Source organism: Sebastes fasciatus, chromosome 17, assembly GCF_043250625.1.
Source record: "Sebastes fasciatus isolate fSebFas1 chromosome 17, fSebFas1.pri, whole genome shotgun sequence".
NCBI classification, from domain to species: Eukaryota; Metazoa; Chordata; class Actinopteri; order Perciformes; family Sebastidae; genus Sebastes; species Sebastes fasciatus.
The window spans coordinates 24413123-24433296 of NC_133811.1; the positions used below are offsets into that span (position 1 = coordinate 24413123).

The window sequence follows — 20174 nt, forward strand, 5'->3', positions numbered from 1 at the left end:
GTACAAGGTCTGCAAAGTTACAAAGTCCAGGCCAAAGGGAGTTCCTCTCCCCCACAGAAACATTGCTCCTTAACTGCCTGAAACGCCTTGATGGAAGTCCCGCCTTTTCTTCCGTAACGTGGTGATGTCACCAAGTAACACATTTGCATAATACCTGCCTAGCGGCTAGTTTGGCACGCCCTCAAACAAAACTAGTTAGAGCGGAGTTGGAGCGGAGTCCGAAGAGTTTGGTTCAGTTGACCTATCACAACAGAGTGGGCCAGCTGATAAATCAGAGCAGACTGGGCTTTTCGGGGGGCTCAAACAGAGCGTTTCAGACAGAGGGTGAAAAAGAGGTGCTACAACACAGCTGGTATGAAAAAATAAAGCTTTTTTTTTTTACATTAAAGCATGTTAACATGTTCTAGTAGAAACCCAAAATACAAGTATGCACCTGAAAATAAACATAATAGGTCCTCTTTAATGTCAGAAAATAGAGAAAAAAGTTGACATCTTAAACTTGTTTTGTTTGACCGATATATTCAATTTACAATTATCTAAGACAGACAAAAGCAGCAAACCCTCATATTTGAGAAGCTGCTGCGAAGGAACTTTAAGCATTTTTTTGCTTACACCCGGACCCCTGAACTCACACTGGGACAACAAACTGCAAAAGACCTGATGAAAGACCCCTAATTAAAGTCACAACAGAAGTGATTCATGCTTCAAGCTCTGCGTGATTCAATCTGTCGATACTTTTAATGGATTAAATATCTTTGTAAATCAACAATCCACAGATCCGGGGGGGGAAAAAAACATGTGCGTTTTCAAAATAAGACGGCACAAGCAGTTGGATATTAGGCCACAATGTTTATTCAGTAGTGTTGTTTCAACTTATAGGTACAATACTGTCAGCTTTTGTAAGACTAAAAAAAAGTTACCATTACAGTCATCCATGCTCACAGAATGCCAGTCAAGTCGTTTACACCCCTCCTTTGTGTACACGCCCGCTCACCTTGAGCAAGCACATTTCCAAATGGTAGGCACTTTGAAGGTTTAAAACATTTGTGAATATACATTTATATATATTTATATATCTTTTCATATACTAATAAGCAATTGGACTCAAAGGTCAGGTCTCTAATAGAGAGAGAAAAGAAAAAAAAGAACTAAAAGTGAAGAAAAAGAGAATGAGGAAACAACATGATGTGGCCATGATGGAGGGGATGGAGGAGGGGGTCTGAGAGGATGGATGGTGGGAGTAGAAATACTGTGAGTCTTTGGGTTTTTCAGTATAGTTCAGTACCTTTAGGTGCTATGTGACAAAAGCGGACGACAGAGATGGGGAGAAGAGGATGGCGGCGGACGACAAAAGGATCGGAGGCAGAAAGCGGAGAGGTGGAGACGTCGAGGGATGAACGGCTTCGCGTGGGACGATGTGACTACTGCATCTACTTCACATTACTGTACAGCTGAAAAAAGGCAACTTCACAAACCCGCCGGACAAAACACGTGCGTCTCTTTAGAGCATGTAACAAGAATAAAAAAAAAGACTGTTTGTTGCCATGTGGCTGTAACATGTGTTTTCATTTGACGTAGCTACGTGGCTATTTTGCGACCTAAAACTCAGGTTTTGAACCTGGTAAACAACCTCATCTCTCAACAGAAGCTCCTTTGAAATGCCAGCGCTGACCGAAAAACACGAGTAGCCCTCAACGTGAATGTCTTGTAAAAGACTATTCAGACACAACACTGGAGTCTCACATTTTCGGTGCAGCCTTATTTATCAAATCCCACTGAGAGAAAATAGGTTTCCAGAGGGTTTTTTTTCGGGTGCAGAGGTATGTGCTCTGCATGTGGGGATCGGGCCCTGGACTGGTGGGTTTGCGTCCAAGCGGTAGCAGGCCCTTCAGTGAGCACCAACACTGGGGACAGGGACAATAACACCAGGCTGCACGAGTGGCACCATGTAGCTGAGAAAGAGAGTGAAGGGGGGATTGACAACTCAACTGGCTGTGCTCCAATCTGATTAAAAAGAAGGTGGGAGTGAGGGAGGTTAGGGCAAACAGAGAGAGAGAGAGAGAGAGAGAGGGGGAGGAGATGTTAGGGTGAAAGGGTGCTAGCGGGTAAAGTTATTAAACTCAGGGGACACATTGGAGAGGAAGGTGGGTGGCTACGGGGGGAAATAAACACAAGCCACGGAGAAGAAACTTCACCCCAAAACACGCTCAAAGCTGCACGGCGGCAGCGGGGAAGCGAAAAGCAGTGAATGTGCAATGCGAAAAAAGAACGCATTTAAATAGAAAGATCAGCGAGACACAAAACAGAAGCGAGATTTGTGATTTTTCTTGAGCCCTGACGCGCTTATTTAAAAAAAAAAAAAAAAAAAAAAATCTTTTAAAGACCTGTTCCTGGTATGGAAGTAAAACGCTGTTGAAAAGAAGAAAGAAGAAAAAAAAAAAAGGCTACACTGAGAACAAACAAATAAACAAGACATAATGAAACGCTCACGTTTGACTAAAAAAAAAAAAAAAAACTGATATGAGAGCAAATAATAAACATTGTAACCTGAAGGGAGGACATTTACATTGACCGTTAAACAGCGTTAATATGAAGACCAAAGAGCTTCATCAAAACTACAAAGGCATTTTTTTTTTTTTAAACATCAGAGAAAAGATAAATTAATGTAATACACCTTTTAGAGATCAACAACAGACATGCTAGGACAAAATAAAAAGAAAAAAAAATGAAAGTAGGATTGATACAGAATAATTATATTCAATTATTTCCACTTTTAAATTGTTTTTTTCTTTACAAATAACATACTGCTACAGTTAAAAGTAGTCAGCGACTAGAAACCGCTCCTTTGACAGAAGACAGATGCGATTAGTTTCCTCGCCTTTACAGATCCTGTTTTTCATTTTTTCAGCCTTTTCAAATAATACACAAAATGTTTAAATACACTGAGATTTGCCATAAAATGAGAAATGCTTGGTTTTCATTTTTTTTTTTTAAAAAGAAGAAAGAAAAGGTCTTAATTACAATACTCTATGCAAAAGCTTTCCTTTATGCTATTTTTCCTTAATCATCTTGAAAAACATTTTGTTGTTGTGTTTGAACAGGTTTGCTGTTTGTCGTGGACTGCGTGTTTTTTTGACAGTCACTTCTTCGATTTGCTGATCTGATGACGGGATGGTTTTATGCATAAAACTCCTTGGTTGGGGCCTTCTGGTAGGCTGCGCCGGAGGGTTTCCTCTCTCCCAGGTCGTAGCTGCCCTCGTCCTTCTTCCTCATGCGGTAGACCAGGAGGAGGATGAGGAAGATGGCGAACAGGAAGCCGATCACGCCGCCTGCGATGACAGCTGAGAGAGGCGGAGACAGAAAGGGAAGGAAACGGTCAATGCTCGGAAAGTTAACTCAACTGCAGCCCAACAGACAACAACAGCTGTCAGTGTGTCAGTGTGCTGACTTGACTATGACTTTCCCCAAACTGCATGTGATTATCATAAAGTGGGCATGTCTGTAAAGGGGAGACTCGTGGGTACCCATAGAACCCATTTTCATTCACATATCTTGAGGTCAGAGGTCAAGGGACCCCTTTGAAAATGGCCATACCAGTTTTTCCTCGCCAAAATTTAGCGTAAATTTGGAGCGTTATTTAACCTCCTTTCCGACAAGCTAGTATGAAATGGTTGGTATCAATGGATTCCTTAGGTTTTCTCGTTTCATATGAAGCAAGTATCTTCGCTCTAACTAAACTAAGTTGCGTTAAAGAAATTAGTGGCGTTAAAACAAAATTGCGTTAACGTGTTATTATCGCATTGACAGCTCTAATCAAAATGCTCAATCCACAGAAAAATGCACCCAGCTCATATTCAGAAACTGTGGCTTTAAACGAGCAGTTGTGATGTCACAACTATACAGTCACTGGTAAAAGTGCGGAGAAAAATAATAATGTGTAATAAATGTGTTTTTTTTTAACATTAAAGCCTGTAAACATGTTTTTTAGGTTTCTACTAGAACAAGTAAAAACCTGAAAATGAGCACGATATGGCCCCTTTAAAGCACTTCTCATGAACTGAGCCGCCTCCTTACAGTCTGAGATGAACTGTGTCTTATGCAACCAATTACGACACAGTTAATTATAGCAACCGTATCAGCTATTGTTGCAACACGTTTCAATACTAATGCAATGCCCCAGAAAATTACCAATATTGAGCGCTTAAATGTGGCGAAACCCAAGTGGCAACCGTCCCAGCCGAATGTTGAAATCAATGCAGTTACTTCATGTCAATGGAAAAAACCCTCAATTTGTCTCAAGAGATACAAAGTCAGTTATTCTCTGTGGTTCATTTCACTTCTCCCAATGTGTGTCCTGTTGGTGAGTTTAAAAGTTAGTGTTCCATTTAGGGGATATTAAGTCTCCGATCGTTGATTGGTACACAGAGCCGTGGCCTGTGTTGTCCCAATGGTGGTTGATTGGACACGGTCTGTATTCCAATCAGTGACTGCCGACTGGGGCTTAAGAGGAAGAAGCTGATGATGGAATTGGTTCCATCGCTTAACAGTCGGGCAAATAAATCCAAAGGGGACAAACAAACAACAATCAGTCCAGCATGGCTTGAACTAAATCCTATATCTACCCCATTGTAAGACTAAAATATTGACATAAAAACAGCCAAAAGGTCCGCAATTTCTGAGTTCTTCTGGTTGTAATGTTCAAAAAATGCTTTATTTCCCTCCCAAAAAGCCCAGTCTGTTCTCATTGGTCAGCTGGACCTCTCTGTTGTGATTGGTCAACCGAACCAAACTCTTCAGACTCCACTCCAGCTCCGCTCTAACTAGCTTTGTTTGAGGGCTTGTCAAACTAGCCGCTACACAGGAATTATGCAAATGTGTTACTTGGTGACATCACCATGTTACGGAAGAAAAGGCGGGACTTCAAGCGAGGCGTTTCAGGCAGTTCAGGAGTAGTGTTTCTGTGGGGGAGTGTAACTCCAATTGCAGACCTTTTACACGCACAAAAAAAAAAATATAACACACTAAAGAAAAGGGAGAAAGCACAAAATCATAATAGGTCCTCTTTAAGGGGGGACACCAGAAGAGCAACGGATGAAATGTTGAGGTGTGCCTCGATTGAGCTGTTTGATTTGTTGTTTTGGACTCTTGTTACAACTTGTTTTGTTATGTTGAAGGTTATTTGACAATGCCTGACAAAAGGTCTCCGTTAGATCGAAGCCTCGCTCTGTTAAATTGAATTTGCTCGAGGCTATCGGTACAGTGTGCAGACCTTTCCTCTGACTCTTGCCTTCAGTTTGTTTTTCCAGCAACGGTAGAATTTTTTTGGATGTGGATGTCTAATCTTCCTGTAAAGACACATTGTAAACTAACGGGCCAACATCAGGAGAAATCTGAATAAAATCCGCCCAGGCTTGTATTAAGAAACGCCGCCAACCCCCCTCCAGCTATGACCCTGACTCTCCTCACTAATGCTCCTAACTCGCCACGTGGGTTTATTTCACTCTCCCTCCCAATTATGTCTGTATGAGGTTCTTTATAGCATACTAATCTGTTTAGGGTCTCTCCTGGTGCTACAATCTGCCCTCTGCTCCACTTTAGGTTGCCACATGTTGACTGGCCCCTCGGCCCCATGGGTAAAGATCATGACACACAACCAGCTGCTGAGCTCCAGGAAGCAGTAACTTAATGCAGAGCGAATTAAAATTAGATTATGGGCAATTATTTTTATAGAAGTCATACGGGAGATGAAGAGTAATGGCTATAATCTAGAAGAAGGGTAAAGCAATTGAGGTAGACGAGGCAAGAAGAGAGAGATGAGCGGTGACCTAGGTGTAATATACTTTTAAAGGCCTTTTTTTTTTACTGGCAATGTTCTTTTTCTCTATCACAATCCTAGAACAATATGCAAAAGATGAAATGAGAGCATCAATAGCTTAGAGAGATGTGAGCCGAGTTCTCGTCTAACTGATGCTGTCCTGATTTGTCCTTGTTGATGCCGTTTCTGCGTATTGCCGACACCAGATGGATCACAACAAAGTAAAAGTGAGGTGCCAATCAATGTTCGCTTCAGACGCGAAGGGGAAGAGAGACGGCTTCAGAGAGCGCAGTGATTTCGAGTCGGATAATTTCCCCTTCCGCCCCTCTTTCATGTATTCAAAGCGAGACACACACACATACGCTTGAAACACCCAGAATGCTGTGAACTCTGCGAGGTCCCAGAGGGACGCAGACGGAGTTTATTAAAAATAATTATTTTGGGAAGTGCATTAGGTGGGAGACATTAGGGAAAATATTTCCTGGACTTTTTCAAGTTTACCAGAAAATATGCTGACATGTTGTGAGAATTTGAGAAACATTAGATGGCAAATTAAATAAACGCTCCCAAAATGCATCAGGGAATCTACTAGAGGAGCGTCAAACTGAAAGGCTAATTTCATTACGGGCTGAAATATTAAAGGAATAGTTTGACATTTGGTAAATAAGCTTTCTTGTTGAGAGTTAGATGATAAGATTGGGACAATAAATATGTAGCTAAAGATTAGCTTAGCATAAAGGCTGGAAACAAGAGGAAAGAGATAGCCTGGCTCTGTCCAAAAGTAACATAACATGCCTAGCAGCACCTCTAAAGCTCACTAACTGAGTGGTATCAATCTTTTCATCTAACGAGAAGTATAATACATCAGACCGGCAATATGTCACCCAGAGTTGGCTCGCATGACCACGCCCCCTTTTGGGGGAAAATAATCCCCTCATAGACGGGACCAGAGTAAACAGAAGAAGTTGAAACATGTGTCCAAACTTCTACTTTACACAAACCGCTAATAGTAATAACGCTATGCTGAAGAGTTGCTGTGTAGCTGGTTGCACAAACAATAAATCCCAAAATGCTGATCTCTGATTTCTTCCCCTGCAATGTCCTAAAAAAGATATAATAGAGGGATTTTATGGCTCAAAGCTATAGACCAGACCAGCATGGCGTCATCACTGAGGCTGCGCTCCCTTTTGGGGGAAAGAAACCCGCCGTCACAGGAGAGAAAATGATGAAAAGCTGTTGTGTAGCGGGTTAACCGAGGCTTTCACACTGAGATTCGAGGCACATACGATATGTTAATATTCACTGTCAGTGTGCTAAATCACTAAATGATGCTGGTACCGTTATAGCAGCATCAGACTGTCATCTCCAACTAAATCTCAGCCCATAGATCAAACAGTTGGCTATTAACACGTCGGTTATTTACAGACAACACTTAGCCTGACGTGATTCAATCAAATATGTAGAGATGTCTGGATAAGCGATATCCGGCCACTGTGTTGGACGAGGGAAGACTGAAGGGACATGACGGCGATCAATTAGACGTGTGTATAAAACAAACGTTTGTATAACAAGAGATAAATGCATATGAATTTCTTTCCCCCAAAAGGGGTGTAGCCTTGACTTTTTGCTAAGTACCCGTATGTGCCGGTCTGATGTATAAGCACATTTCACAAAATGTGGAACTATTCCTATTAAGATAGCCACTCATCATCTCTGGTCTCAGCTTCCCATAAAACAGATCTCAGCATCACCTTCTGATGGAAAAGAAGACTATTCCATCAAACCAATTTCCAAATATGAACCTCATTTAGAAGACAAACTGGAGTTAAATTAACAGTACAGTACATACCGATATATCTTTCTTTGTACATTTTATGTTTCCAATGTGGTTTGATGTCTGTTGTGGTTTATTATGACACATACCTGCCAACACCTCTGTCCTCTGGAAGAGGTTTTCAGTGCGGACCTCGATGGCCTCCCCTGGTGAGCCGGGGGCACTAGTCGTACTAGTCATCTGGTTCCGCTGCATGTCCTCTGTAACTGGCACTGGTGCCTGAATGAGGAGAAGAAAAACAGGATGGTTAGAAGACAAAATTGCTTTTTGACAGCTGACTTTCAAATTCTGTTCTTCTGATATTTCTTTTCTGTGTGTTAGGAGGACTTGTGTTCATTCAGGTGTTATCGCATAATCACTATACTGTTAATATTATATATTAGAGAGCTAGATGAGAAGATTGATACCACTCTCATATCCAGATCTGTCAGGTTAACAGGAAATTACAGCCAGCAGCCGGTTATCTTAGCTTAGCATAGAGAGTGGAAACAGCTAGACTGGCTCTGTCCAAAGGGAACAAAATCTGCCCACCTAGCAGCACCTCACTTTTTAACACGTTATATCTCGTTTGTACAAAAACTAATGTTTAAAAATGACAATTTATGGTTTTCCAGGGGGTTATGTGCGGGGCTGTTTCACCGCACCCGGACAAAAAAATAGTCCCACAACAAACAAGATATAAACAACTGAGATATAACATGTTAATTAGTTAGCTTTAACGGTGCTGGTAGGTGGAAAGTGAGGGTTTCACAAGTCCACTTAGCATGACAGTCCAGTCAAAGGAGAATGGAGACCGAAATGGAACCTGGCCATTGAAACCTATAGAGGCCGGCTAAAAAAAAAGTAGGCAATGAAAACAGAGCCAGTGGACTTGAGGTTTTTCTGGGAGTCAAGGAAAAGAAGCAAAGTATCCGGAATGGATCTGGGCCCATGTGGCCCATGCTTTTTCCAATAACACTAGAAAAGGGGGCAAAAGACCAGAATGGAACTGGGCCAGTGCATTTGGCTAAGAGGAGCAGAGACAGAGGCAATAGAGGGAAAAAGAGTGGAACTGGGCCAGGTAGGTTTGGCTTAAGGGGGTTGAGACCTTGACGACTAATCCAAAACAGATGTAGTATCCAGAACGGTACAGTAAGAGTGCATCCCACACAAGTGGGATCTAGGATGGGTCCAGAATATGTGATTATGTCCAAGAGAGATGTAATCCTCCATAATTTGCAATGGAGCGAAAACACAGAGAACTGACGTGAGCACTTGATCTCTATCCTGAATGCAACCTCATGGCTCCTGGTATTACAGGGGATTTGATGACATACTGGGTCAGCTGAAGACATACTGAGGTAATGTGTCGCTCTCTGTTGAGTCAGGATATTTACAAATGAGTCACCATGAATAAATAAATGACTAAGTTGTATAACGTCTTCATATCATTTACCTAAAGCATATGGCAGGAGTTGGAAATGTTTATGGATGTGATGACGTAATAAGTTTCATATACTTTTCAGGGCTGTCAAAGTTAACGCGATAACGAGTTAACACAAATTCGTTTTTAACAAAATCAATATTTCGGAGGTTGTAGCAGGCTCAGTTTTAAAGCTAGAGTGAAGATACTGGCATCATATGAAACTACAAAACATAACGAATCCACTGGTATCAACCATGTCATACTCGCTTGTCACAAAGGAGGCTAAATAATGCTCCAAACTCACACTAAATTTTGGCGAGGAAAAACTGGCATGGCCATTTTCAAAGGGGTCCCTTGACCTCTGACCTCAAGATATGTGAATGAAAATGGGTTCTCTGGGTACCCACGAGTCTCCCCTTTACAGACATGCCCACTTTATGATAATCACATGCAGTTTGGGGCAAGTCATAGTCAAGTCAGCACACTGACACACTGACAGCTGTTGTTGCCTGTTGGGCTGCAGTTTGCCATGTTATGATTTGAGCATATTTTTTATGTTAAATGCAGTACCTGTGAGGGTTTCTGGACTATATCTGTCATTGTTTTGTGTTGTTAATTGATTTCCAATAATAAATATATAAATACATTTGCATAAAGCAAACATATTTTTCCACTTTCATGTTGATAAGAGTATTAAATACTTGACAAATCTCTCTTTAAGGTACATTATGAACAGATCAAAAAAAGTGTGATTGATTTGCGATTAACTATGGACAATCATGTGATCAATCGCGATTGAATACTTTAATCAATTGACAGCCCTATTTAAAACACTATTCACTATTATGTAGTTTGTCCACCAGAGAGTAGTGACAAATTCTTACAGCTGAAAAATAAACCTAAGGGAACATTATCAAATATGTTTATATTCCGGGTTGCGTGAAGACATTTTTTATTAAAAACCCAGCATCAGTCGGGCTGTGCTTCTTACCTCTGTTCTGAATGGTTTCTTGGGTGTGCTGTCCCTGGCCTTTTCTCTGACCGTGGCTGTCTCCACCCTGGGGGTGAAATCTTTGGTGGAGTCCTGGGTGGGTTCTACTGCATTGGGCTCGATATAAACCATACTGACAGTCACTGTTTCCACCACCGCTTCTTCACCTCCACCTGGGAGAAAGAGGGTGACATAATGTCTCTCCATTAAAAGGCAGAGCGTAAAATGTCTAACACGTTTGCTCTGTAAATATATTACAGTACATGTGTAGGGACAATACTTGTGTGTGTATATGCAAATATGTAAAATATGAGCATGCATGATATCAATATTTCATGCCCACAGTCATATAGTTTGTCTCACTTAACTTCACGCTCTGTGGATTTCATTTGAATGCATTATTTACAGTTTGAATCTCCTACAGAAAACAGAGTGGCAGTGTAATAGGGTTTACGTACAGTATTGGAAGGGCTATTGATCACAGCCCTGTCTCCTTTTACCTAGCACGACCTCCTCTCACTGCAGTTCTACAACTCTCTCTCAGAAAGAAGACTTACTTTTGACCAATGAATGAGGCTTGTAAAGGTGCTTAAAGCAAGTAGAGCAGAGGAGCTAATAAAAAAAGACATGTAAAATTTGCACACTTGCCCACGGCGGTCTGGGGTGACAAGGCAATCTCGAATCGAGTGAGAGAAAGAGAGAGGCGGTGAAAGGGAGACTAGACAAAGGGAATAAGAGAAAGGGGGAGAGATAAAGAGAGAGGAGCGAGGAGGTGCAACTTTAGTATGCCGGTGAAAGAACTGTTCACAAAATTCACCTGCGGCAGACTTGAAAATTAATGTCATCACGCCTCTGGGTAATTGCCTGCTGAGCTTGCAAGTGTGCGTGTTTCTCAACCCAAGTCTGTGAGTGTATGTATGAATGTGTCTTACCTGAGCCAGACCCTGAGTTAAAGTCATCATCATCTTCAGGGTAGTAACCTCCTGAGCCTGTGTCATCCAGGTACAAGTCATCAGCCTGAGAGGAAGTCTTGGCCGCGTCTGCTATCTGAAAAAACAAAACAAGATAACAAGGTTTTGAGGACAATTTTGTTCAAATCACAGCAACAAAGTAAAGACCTTGACTATTTCCCATTGGCATTCTACCACCAGCAGCTAAATATGAATCAAAAAGTCCAGAGGCTAAGTTTTTATTTGGGCTTTTAAATCATTAATCAAAACCTTTTTGCTTTGAGAACCAACACTTCACGCTGTGATTAATTCTTTAATCAGCAAACATCAAATCATCTCCGGTAGCAATCTACAGCTCATATCATTAGACCGCAATGTGCAGTCAACACAGTCTAAATAACAACCTGTCTCTTGTATTTTCTATAAAGTAAGCAATAGTGTACAGTGCAGACACAAAATGTTCAGCTGAGTGTATGCCTAAGAGGTGGTTAGTATCAACACATCACTCTGTGTTTTACATCTGAGCTATAAAAGCTCCCTTTTAATCAAGACAAAGAGTCTGCAGCCATGCGAGGCTGTACTTAAAAAAGGTGCTAAATGCGAGATTGGGAGCATTTCTATTGCCTCCGCATGGCTCTCAACATGGCAACGGCTGAGCCGGCGGCTCGTAGCGGACGGTGCTAACGGCGCTAAACGTGATAACAATGGCAACACTGCTGACAGAGCTAGCAGTGTTAACCTAGGGGTGAACTGGAGGGTGGCTGCTTTGCTTCCGCAACGGCGCCGTCGGTTGGGACGCCGTTATCAGCTGTAACCGCCGTACGAGAGTCGTGCAAACTCTATGGCTATGTCAACAAAGCACAGAGAAGCTCGGATTACAACACACACAGAGGGAGAGTGACTTCATTCTCTGCTCAGGTAGACATTACTCCTCTATATCTTTACATAGACAATAGTTGATTGCTGCTATATTAATGCTCTGGATATCATATGGAGAGCTTTTAAGCATGGTTTATGCTAGTTTGTGTGCCAGAAAATGACGTCATCACGGCTTTGACGTTGAGCGCAAATGCATGAGGAGCGCAAATACATGAGGATTTATCCTCTGGAGACCATGAATGACTGTAGTAAACTTCATGGCAATGCATCCAATAGTTGTTGAGATATTTCAGTCTGTACCAAAAGCTCTGAACAGACCAACAGATCAACATTGCTACCCCCAGAGCCACGCTGCTAGAGTGGATAAAAACACGTCACCATTTGATGACTTGAAATGAAGCACAGGTGACCGTCCAATCACAGCGTGTAGCCCCTCCCACGGCATCGTTGTCTGGACAACAAGCCCGAGTGGTGGGAATGTTTGTGTTCCGGCTTAATTGAATGATTGGCTGAAAGGACCGCAGCTTTAACAGTGCCTGTTTGTTTAAAAAGCACCTCCTCTCACGGTGTGGAAGTTGAGATTTTATAGAGTAAAATAAGAAAATTGAGTTTTCACTCAAAAGCGGCTTTGCAGAGCCTGATGTATGTCAGACACTTAAATATGACAGCTGTTATATAAAGCGTTAATGTGGTACACGTAACTATTTATATGCTGTGTTGAGTGTGTGTGACTGGAATAGCTATAAACGCGTCCATGGCAACATCTATTCAACTCCCGTTGGCCAATCTGTGGTCAGCTGTACTGCCCCTTCTATACTGATAGTGCTGCTTTAGAAAAAAAGAAAGACCCCACAATAGTATATCATCCCTGTGTGTGTGTGTGTGTGTGTGTGTGTGTGTGTGTGTGTGTCTATTGCACCCATTAAGCCGGCTGCTACAGTTCCAGGTCTGCTGTGAGGATGTTGTGCTGATAAACCCGGGGCTGAATGAAGTTGATTTGGAGGAAATAATCAATTAGCTTGACAGGAAATACGTGTTTTTTTGTTTTTTTTTGTTAACAGTATATAATAGGCATTCTGTGAGAAAGCTAAGGAAAAGGGTAAAGAGAAATTAAGAAAGATTATGTTTTCGACATTCTTTGTTTAGACAGGGAAAAAACAAGTTTACATTATTGAATAGTCTTAGTTAATTCATTTCTGCAAGTCAGTAAATGATGTAAACGGTCTGCGGCTTTCAGCATTCCCGTTTCCCCCCGGCTGCAATTTAAGATGTAAAAAAAGAGTCAGACAGAAAGCCCAGTAAAAAAAATCCCATCACAATTTCCCAGAGATGCTTGATTTGTCTGAACAGCAGTCCATAACCCAAATATATTCAATTTATAGAGATATCAAACACATAAAAGCAGCAAATTTTGACATTTGGGAAGCTGGAACAAGCACGTTTTTGGGCAATTTTGCCTGATAAATGACTTCAATAATGAATAATACAAATTGTTGCAGATAGGGATGCACTGATCCGATACCAATATTGAGCCGAGACTGACTGGATCGGGTCCATCTATTCAATTCAATTCTATGTTTACATCTGATTACACGTGAGTGTACTACATCACGCATCAGCAGCACACCGTTAGGCCGCATAGCTGCCATCTTTTCCTAAACCTAACGAAGGTGTTTCCTGTGAAGACGGAAGTTTATTTTGAAAAGACTGTACGCATGTAACGAGCGAAAAGTGTCACGTGTTGCCGGACATTTGTAGGAGAACGCAAGCTATCATAAGAACCGTTGTAAGAGGATACGTTGCTGGGGAAGCTAACAGCAAACATGTCAGCTGTTTGGAGGTATTTCACGGTTTCACGCTACGCCAACGAGTTCTACGGCTTCTTCTGCAACATCTGCAAAGTCAATGTTTCGAGGGTTGGCAGTAGCACCAAAGAAGGTACAGTATATTGCCAGGAAGTAAAAGTCAATTGTTCGTTCCATTGCAACATCAGCGCCCAGCAACAGAGCTACGAATCCGCCATTTTGGACTGAAACGACTACCGGACGCCAGTAAAACGTCTGCCTACAAAGTGTCGTACAAACGTGAAACAAAATAATTTCTGTTCTATTCTCATATTCTACCCAAATGGCCTGTGTTGAACAATAAATTATTCTAAACATAAGAAGCATTTTCAGTCCAAAATGACGTCAGCGGCTGTTGTAAAAAAAAAAAAAACACCGGAGTTTCGTCTCTTTGCTTCTATACTCTTTGGTAGCACTGCAAAATATAACACAGCCAACTTAATCAGGCACCTCCAGAAGCATCATGCCGAAGAATTTGACGAGTCCAACCAATCATTATCTTAGCTTAATTAAACACTGGTATCGGAACAGCACTCGGTATCAGCCGATACCAAAAGCCCAGGTACCGGGACTTAAAAAAGTTGGATTGGTGCATCCTTAGTCACGGATTAGTTTTCTGTCCAATCCCTCGATGAAGCAACAAATCATTTTTAGCACTAAAAGCAAGAAGAGAGAAAATGCCTTCTTTCAGTTGCTGCATCTCAGCATTTCCAATTACACTCTGTATTCTAATGCGAGTGTGTTCAGTAATGCTTTTAAGTCATTGTATGGGCATAATGTCTGTTTGTGTGGAGTAATGAAAGAGAGGCCTGGCACTCTCCATAACAAAGAGGGAAGGGAGTACACACAGCTACCAACAGTGTGAAAGAGCAAAATAAAAAAAGACAGACGGGAGTCGAGATGAAACGCAACAATACGTATCTCCATCTCTCCTCTCTCAACTGGCTCTGACTTCTGGAAGAAAGGCCTTTCACCGCTGAGCCGCCTGATCAAAGACAGAATTTGTTCAAAGCAACTTTATCTTAACCTTTCTTGCCTTCTTCTCCTCCAAACACAACCCCCCCCAACCCCTCTACTGCAATAGCCTGGCAAACCAATTCACCGGCCCACAGGTCTTTATGCGTTGCCGATATGAGCACAATGGAGCAAAAGGAGGCAGGCCACAGATCAAATGGTGACAAAGGCCACTAATGAGATAGAGGCCACACACACACACATGCATGAGTGGACATGTTTTACAAATGTCTGCAAGCATTCACCGATTCATTGATTATACATACATTAGAGTGAGCAATTGAGCATATAACATGACACCACACACACACACACACACACACACACACACACACACACACATATGCATGGGAACGTGTGAAGAAATCCATAAAGAGCTAAAAGTATGAACAATGAAGCTCTAACTCCCCTCGGGCCCATTAAACTAAAGATTTCAAAGACATTATAATTATAATGAAAACACTTTCACCTGACTTGTTAAATGAATAAATGGATGATGATATATGCATAGTGATGCACAAGCAGATAGTTAATTATAGTTTTATTCTTACTTTCTTTAACCAGAAATCCCTTAAAGGAACAGTGTGTAGCATTTAGAGGGATCTACTGGCAGAAATGGAATATAATAAGTATGTTTTCTTTAGTGTATATCACCCTAAAAATGAGAATCATGTTTACGTTACCTTAGAATGAGCCGTTTATATCTACATAGGGAGCGGGTCCTCTTCACGGAACCGGCTGCCATGTTTCTACAGTAGTCCAGAATGGACAAACCAAACACTGGCTCTAGATAGGGCTATTTGCATTATCATATTGGCCACCATAGTTCCCCTACACGCTTGGCACACGGAAGAAGTTTCAGTTGACTGCAATCTGCAACCTCACAGCTGGATGCCGCCAAATCCTACACACTGCTCCTTTAAGATACAATATAATGGCCGCAACTAGCTATTTATTTCATTATCGATTAATCTAGAGATTATTTTCTCAGTTAATCATGCGGTGTATAGATTAAAAAAATTAGGGCTGTCAAAGTTAGCGCAATAACGCGGTCCATGGACCTCTGACCTCAAGATATGTGAATGAAAATGGGTTCTCTGGGTACCCACGAGTCTCCCCTTTACAGACATGCCCACTTTATGATAATCACATGCAGTTTGGGGCAAGTCATAGTCAAGTCAGCACACTGACAGCTGTTGTTGCCTGTTGGGCTGCAGTTTGACATGTTATGATGTGAGCATATTCTTTATGCTAAATGCAGTACCTGTGAGGGTTTCTGGACAATATTTGTCATTGTTTTGTGTTGTTAGTTGATTTCCAGTAATAAATATATACATACATTTGCATAAAGCAAGCATATTGCCCACTACCATGTTGATAAGAGTATTAAATACTTGACAAATCTCCCTTTAAAGTGCATTTTGAACAGATTAAAAATGGACAATCATGCGATTAAATATTTAAAACGATTGACAGCCCTACTTAAAATGTCTTGTTTTGTTTGACCTGTAGTTCAAAACCCAAACATATCCGGTTTACTATCATAGATCACAAAGAAAGCCAGAAAACATTCTGCCATAAAGGTTCATCAATTAAGAGGGAATGTACCCTTGGAAAGAGTCAGGCTAGCTGTTTCCATCTGTTTTCAGTCTTTGTGCTGAGCTAAACTAACCGGCTCTTTGGATTTACTATAGAGACACGAGAGTGGGATCAATCTTCTCATCTAACTCTCAGCAAGACAGCGAATAAGCGTGTTTCCCACCATGTCAATGACAATAAGGCCAAATCCAACCGAGAGTTAGATGAGCTCTGAGGCACACAGGCCCTGTTTATTTCAGACTTGCAGGTACTCAACCCCGCTGACTCCTCTGTAATCTTCATGTTTCAACAATTTGAACAAAGCATTTGGATTAGAGAGGTTCAACTGTACGAGCTAAGCCGCAACACCAAATCAGTGCAGACCTGAGAGGAGGAAATGGTCTGTTTGACCTCGATAAACTTCGCCGACTTTATCTGACTCACAACCTAGCGAGTGTGTACACAATGCAGACTTGATAAAGCTGACTTTCTCTGTCACTTACACACACACACACACACGCGTGCGTGCATGTGTGCACAGACACGGCAGTCCTGATAAACTTTTCCCTCTTTATCAATCCAGTGACATTTACAGGTAGTCTCTGCTTCCAGCCCTTATCAGACTCTGAGCTGAACCAGACATCAATACGCCGACAAGTAAAGCAGAGTGGACGCTGAAAAGCAGTTAGCTGACGGATGCAGCCTTGCAGAAGTTTGCTCAACTATGGCACAGCTGCTGTAGTCAAAAGGAGCAATTATTTGAAAAATAACCTTGCACTTAAATGATGTGGTAGAGACTTACTGGAACAATACACGCAGCAGCGTGGCTGCTACAGTAACTCACCCGGACGGATGAACCGGGGACTGAGTTGTCTGTTTTGCTCACACACACTGCAGCTACTGATAAATGATGGATTCAACCCGTTTGTGCATCGGCTTTTCGTTGCAGCTGGGCGGCTCGTTAGGCACTAAAAATAGCACCGCTGCATACGACGCACTAATGTTGTCGGTTAACGGTTAATAATCGGTTAACAAAGGTCGGTTATCGGTTAAAAAAAAATTCTAAATTAGCATCCCTAATGCTCACTTTATGATAATCACATGCAGTTTGGGGCAAGTCATAGTCAAGTCAGCACACTGACACACTGACAGCTGTTGTTGCCTGTTGGGCTGCAGTTTGCCATGTTATGATTTGAGCATATTTTTTATGCTAAATGCAGTACCTGTGAGGGTTTCTGGACAATATTTCTCATTATTTTGTGTTGATAACTGATTTCCAATAATAAATATATGCATGCATTTGCATAAAGCAGCATATTTGCCCACTCCCATGTTGAGAAGAATATTAAATACTTGACAAATCTCCCTTTAAGGTACATTTTAAACCGATTAATCGTGATTAACTATGCGAAATCATGCGTTTAAGTATTTCAATCGCTACTGTAAACCAAACTTCATTAGTTAAACAAGCACATAGAAATCAATAACTATCCACTGTTTGATTTTCACTGGTTTGCCTCCGTGTTAAATCATCTAAACTCCGCAGAGCAGAGTAGTAGAGGCTCACAAAAACTTCTAGGAATTCCACACATCAAAGACAAACTCAGTTGCTCTTCATAAATGAGGCTTAATTTGTCCTGCTTTGACACGTGTCATTCTCTGAGCTCAAACTGTACACCTCGCAGTGGGTTAAAAAAAAAAAAGATCACGCTTCAGAAAGAAGAGGCCTTGGAGCACTGTGGCAGAGGGAGGAGGAGGAGATCTCATCAATGCTCCCGAGTAACAGTCTGTGTGCAGCACAGCATACACACATACACAAAGGCACGCGTTCTCAATGCGACATGTCGCCTTTGTGTGCAGCAACATGCTGGAATAGCAGTATCTGAAAATAACAAGCCTGAGCAGGCACTGACTGACCGTGGGCCTGATTCCATGGGCCACATTTCACACTTTAAACCCTGTATGAAAAAAACAAAGCGTGCTCATTCGGTTGAACGAGGCCACCGCCTGAACGTTCGCCACAACGTGATGCGACGTCACTCGTCGAGGCGCTGCGTTGGCCAACCAAACAGGTAGATCACTCTGTAATGAGAACACCCTATTTCTTATTACCTTAAAGTAAGACGTAGTAAAACCTGACTCTTAGACTTTATTTAAAATGTGTATTCTAGTTCCAGTCGGCTTTGGCATGGCCTTATTGGAGCCATCCGACTCTTTTCATCATCTGGGTGAATAACTGGTAAATCCTTCCATGCACAAGGACACATGTGGGTATTTGTGCACACGCATACTCGCACAAAGAACGGCCTCATTTGGACACCTCGACAAGCATTTCCTACATAGTCTGACTAAGCTTAGAGAGCGAGCAAGGAGGAGGGCGAGCTGCCATAATGAGCTAGTGGCTAGCGATGTGTGCCCTCTATTAGCTGTGCGAGGAAGCTGCTGCTACTGTCATGTCTGCCTGCTAATGAACTAATGAGGCAGCAGGAGGGCAGCTTCCTTCCACTCTGTCTGTCTGTCTGTCTGTCTGTCTGTCTGTCTGTCTGTCTGTCTGTCTGTCTGGGTCTCCCCGTCACTCTCTCTGTTTGACGTGAAGAGCTGCAGACCGAAGATTGGACAAAACATAAGATGACAGAGAAGAGGCCGAGGCTGAGGAGGGGAGAGGGTGAGATAAAAGAGAGAGTGGGGGTGGACAAAAAAGTGGGATGAGAAAATAGAGGAGAGGGAAGGGAAGGCGAGGAGGAGGGGAATAACCCACTGCTGCAGACAATCCTGTAGCCTGGAGGTTGCTCCGCTAAAAGCCTGTCAAAATCACCATGTCCATGCCTAGCGGAGCTTGAAAGGCGCTGGCTCTGTGTGTACTTACAGTGTGTATGTGTGTGTGTGCGTCAGTGTAATATTTACATCCCCTCACTTCTTTCTATAAGAGATGGATGGAGGTGATGACGGGATACATATGGAGGAAAATGGAGGAAAATGGAGTCATCTGGACTAACCCTGGGCTCCTGTTGACACACCGCTCGCACTTCTAACACAACAAATATTAGCTCAGCTCCAAGTCGGGCCGGGGGAAATAGTGTTCCTCAAAGGAATGCACACACACACTTGGAACATCTGTGTGTCCATGAAAGCACCCACGGGACACACACACACACACACACACCCTTATTCAGCTCTCACATCTCAAAAGGCGTGAGACGAATACACACATCATAACACCGACTTCAGAGAGGAGAAAAAAGGGGAAAATAAGTGCAGGGAGGCTGGCAGACAGACAGCGTCTCAGATCCTCCCTCGTTGGTCTGCTGTCGTCTCTGGTTCTTAACTCTTTCCTTAAGTCGATACCTCAGAACTGCAATGAGCTTAGAGAGAACCACAGCGGAGACAAACAACTCCCCTCTCTCTGTTTTCCAGGCATTGTGCCTCACGACAACCCCTGCCCCTTCTCTATATTTATATCTGCAGTGAATTAGCCATTTCACTAGAAAACACGCCTCCTCTTTAATCAAACACACGTCCACTACCCTAATTGACTATATTAATCAATATGACAGTAATTCAGAAACAATTTTCATAATTGATTTGTTACTTGACTCATTTATCAAACACAAAATGCCAAACATTCTCCTGTTCCAGATTCATAGAGGGGACCTGTTATGCTTATTTTCAGGTGCATACTTGTAGTTTATGCTTCTATTAGATTAGAACATGTTTACATGCTTTAATGTTCAAAAAACTATTTATTTTTCTTAGACCCACTCTGTTGTGATTGGTCCCACCCAACCCAACCAAACTCTTTGGACTCCGCTCCAGCTCCGCTCTAACTAGCTTTGTTTGAGGCCAAACTAGCCACTAGAGCAGATA

The 20174-nt window shown here is 42.1% G+C and overlaps 1 protein-coding gene across 1 annotated transcript in view; it reads right to left on the bottom strand.

The window, feature by feature from the left end:
- Positions 1-834: 834 nt before the first annotated feature.
- sdc2 (syndecan 2) overlaps positions 835-20174 on the bottom strand; it is a 59189-nt gene continuing 39849 nt past the window's right edge. Inside the window, exons 2-5 of the mRNA XM_074613364.1 lie at positions 10978-11092; positions 10046-10218; positions 7739-7868; positions 835-3341 (exon numbers count right to left, since the gene is read on the bottom strand). Of these exons, the coding sequence (XP_074469465.1) occupies positions 3178-3341; positions 7739-7868; positions 10046-10218; positions 10978-11092 (582 nt within the window). The 3' untranslated portion in view covers positions 835-3177. The remainder of the gene's footprint in view (positions 3342-7738; positions 7869-10045; positions 10219-10977; positions 11093-20174) is intronic.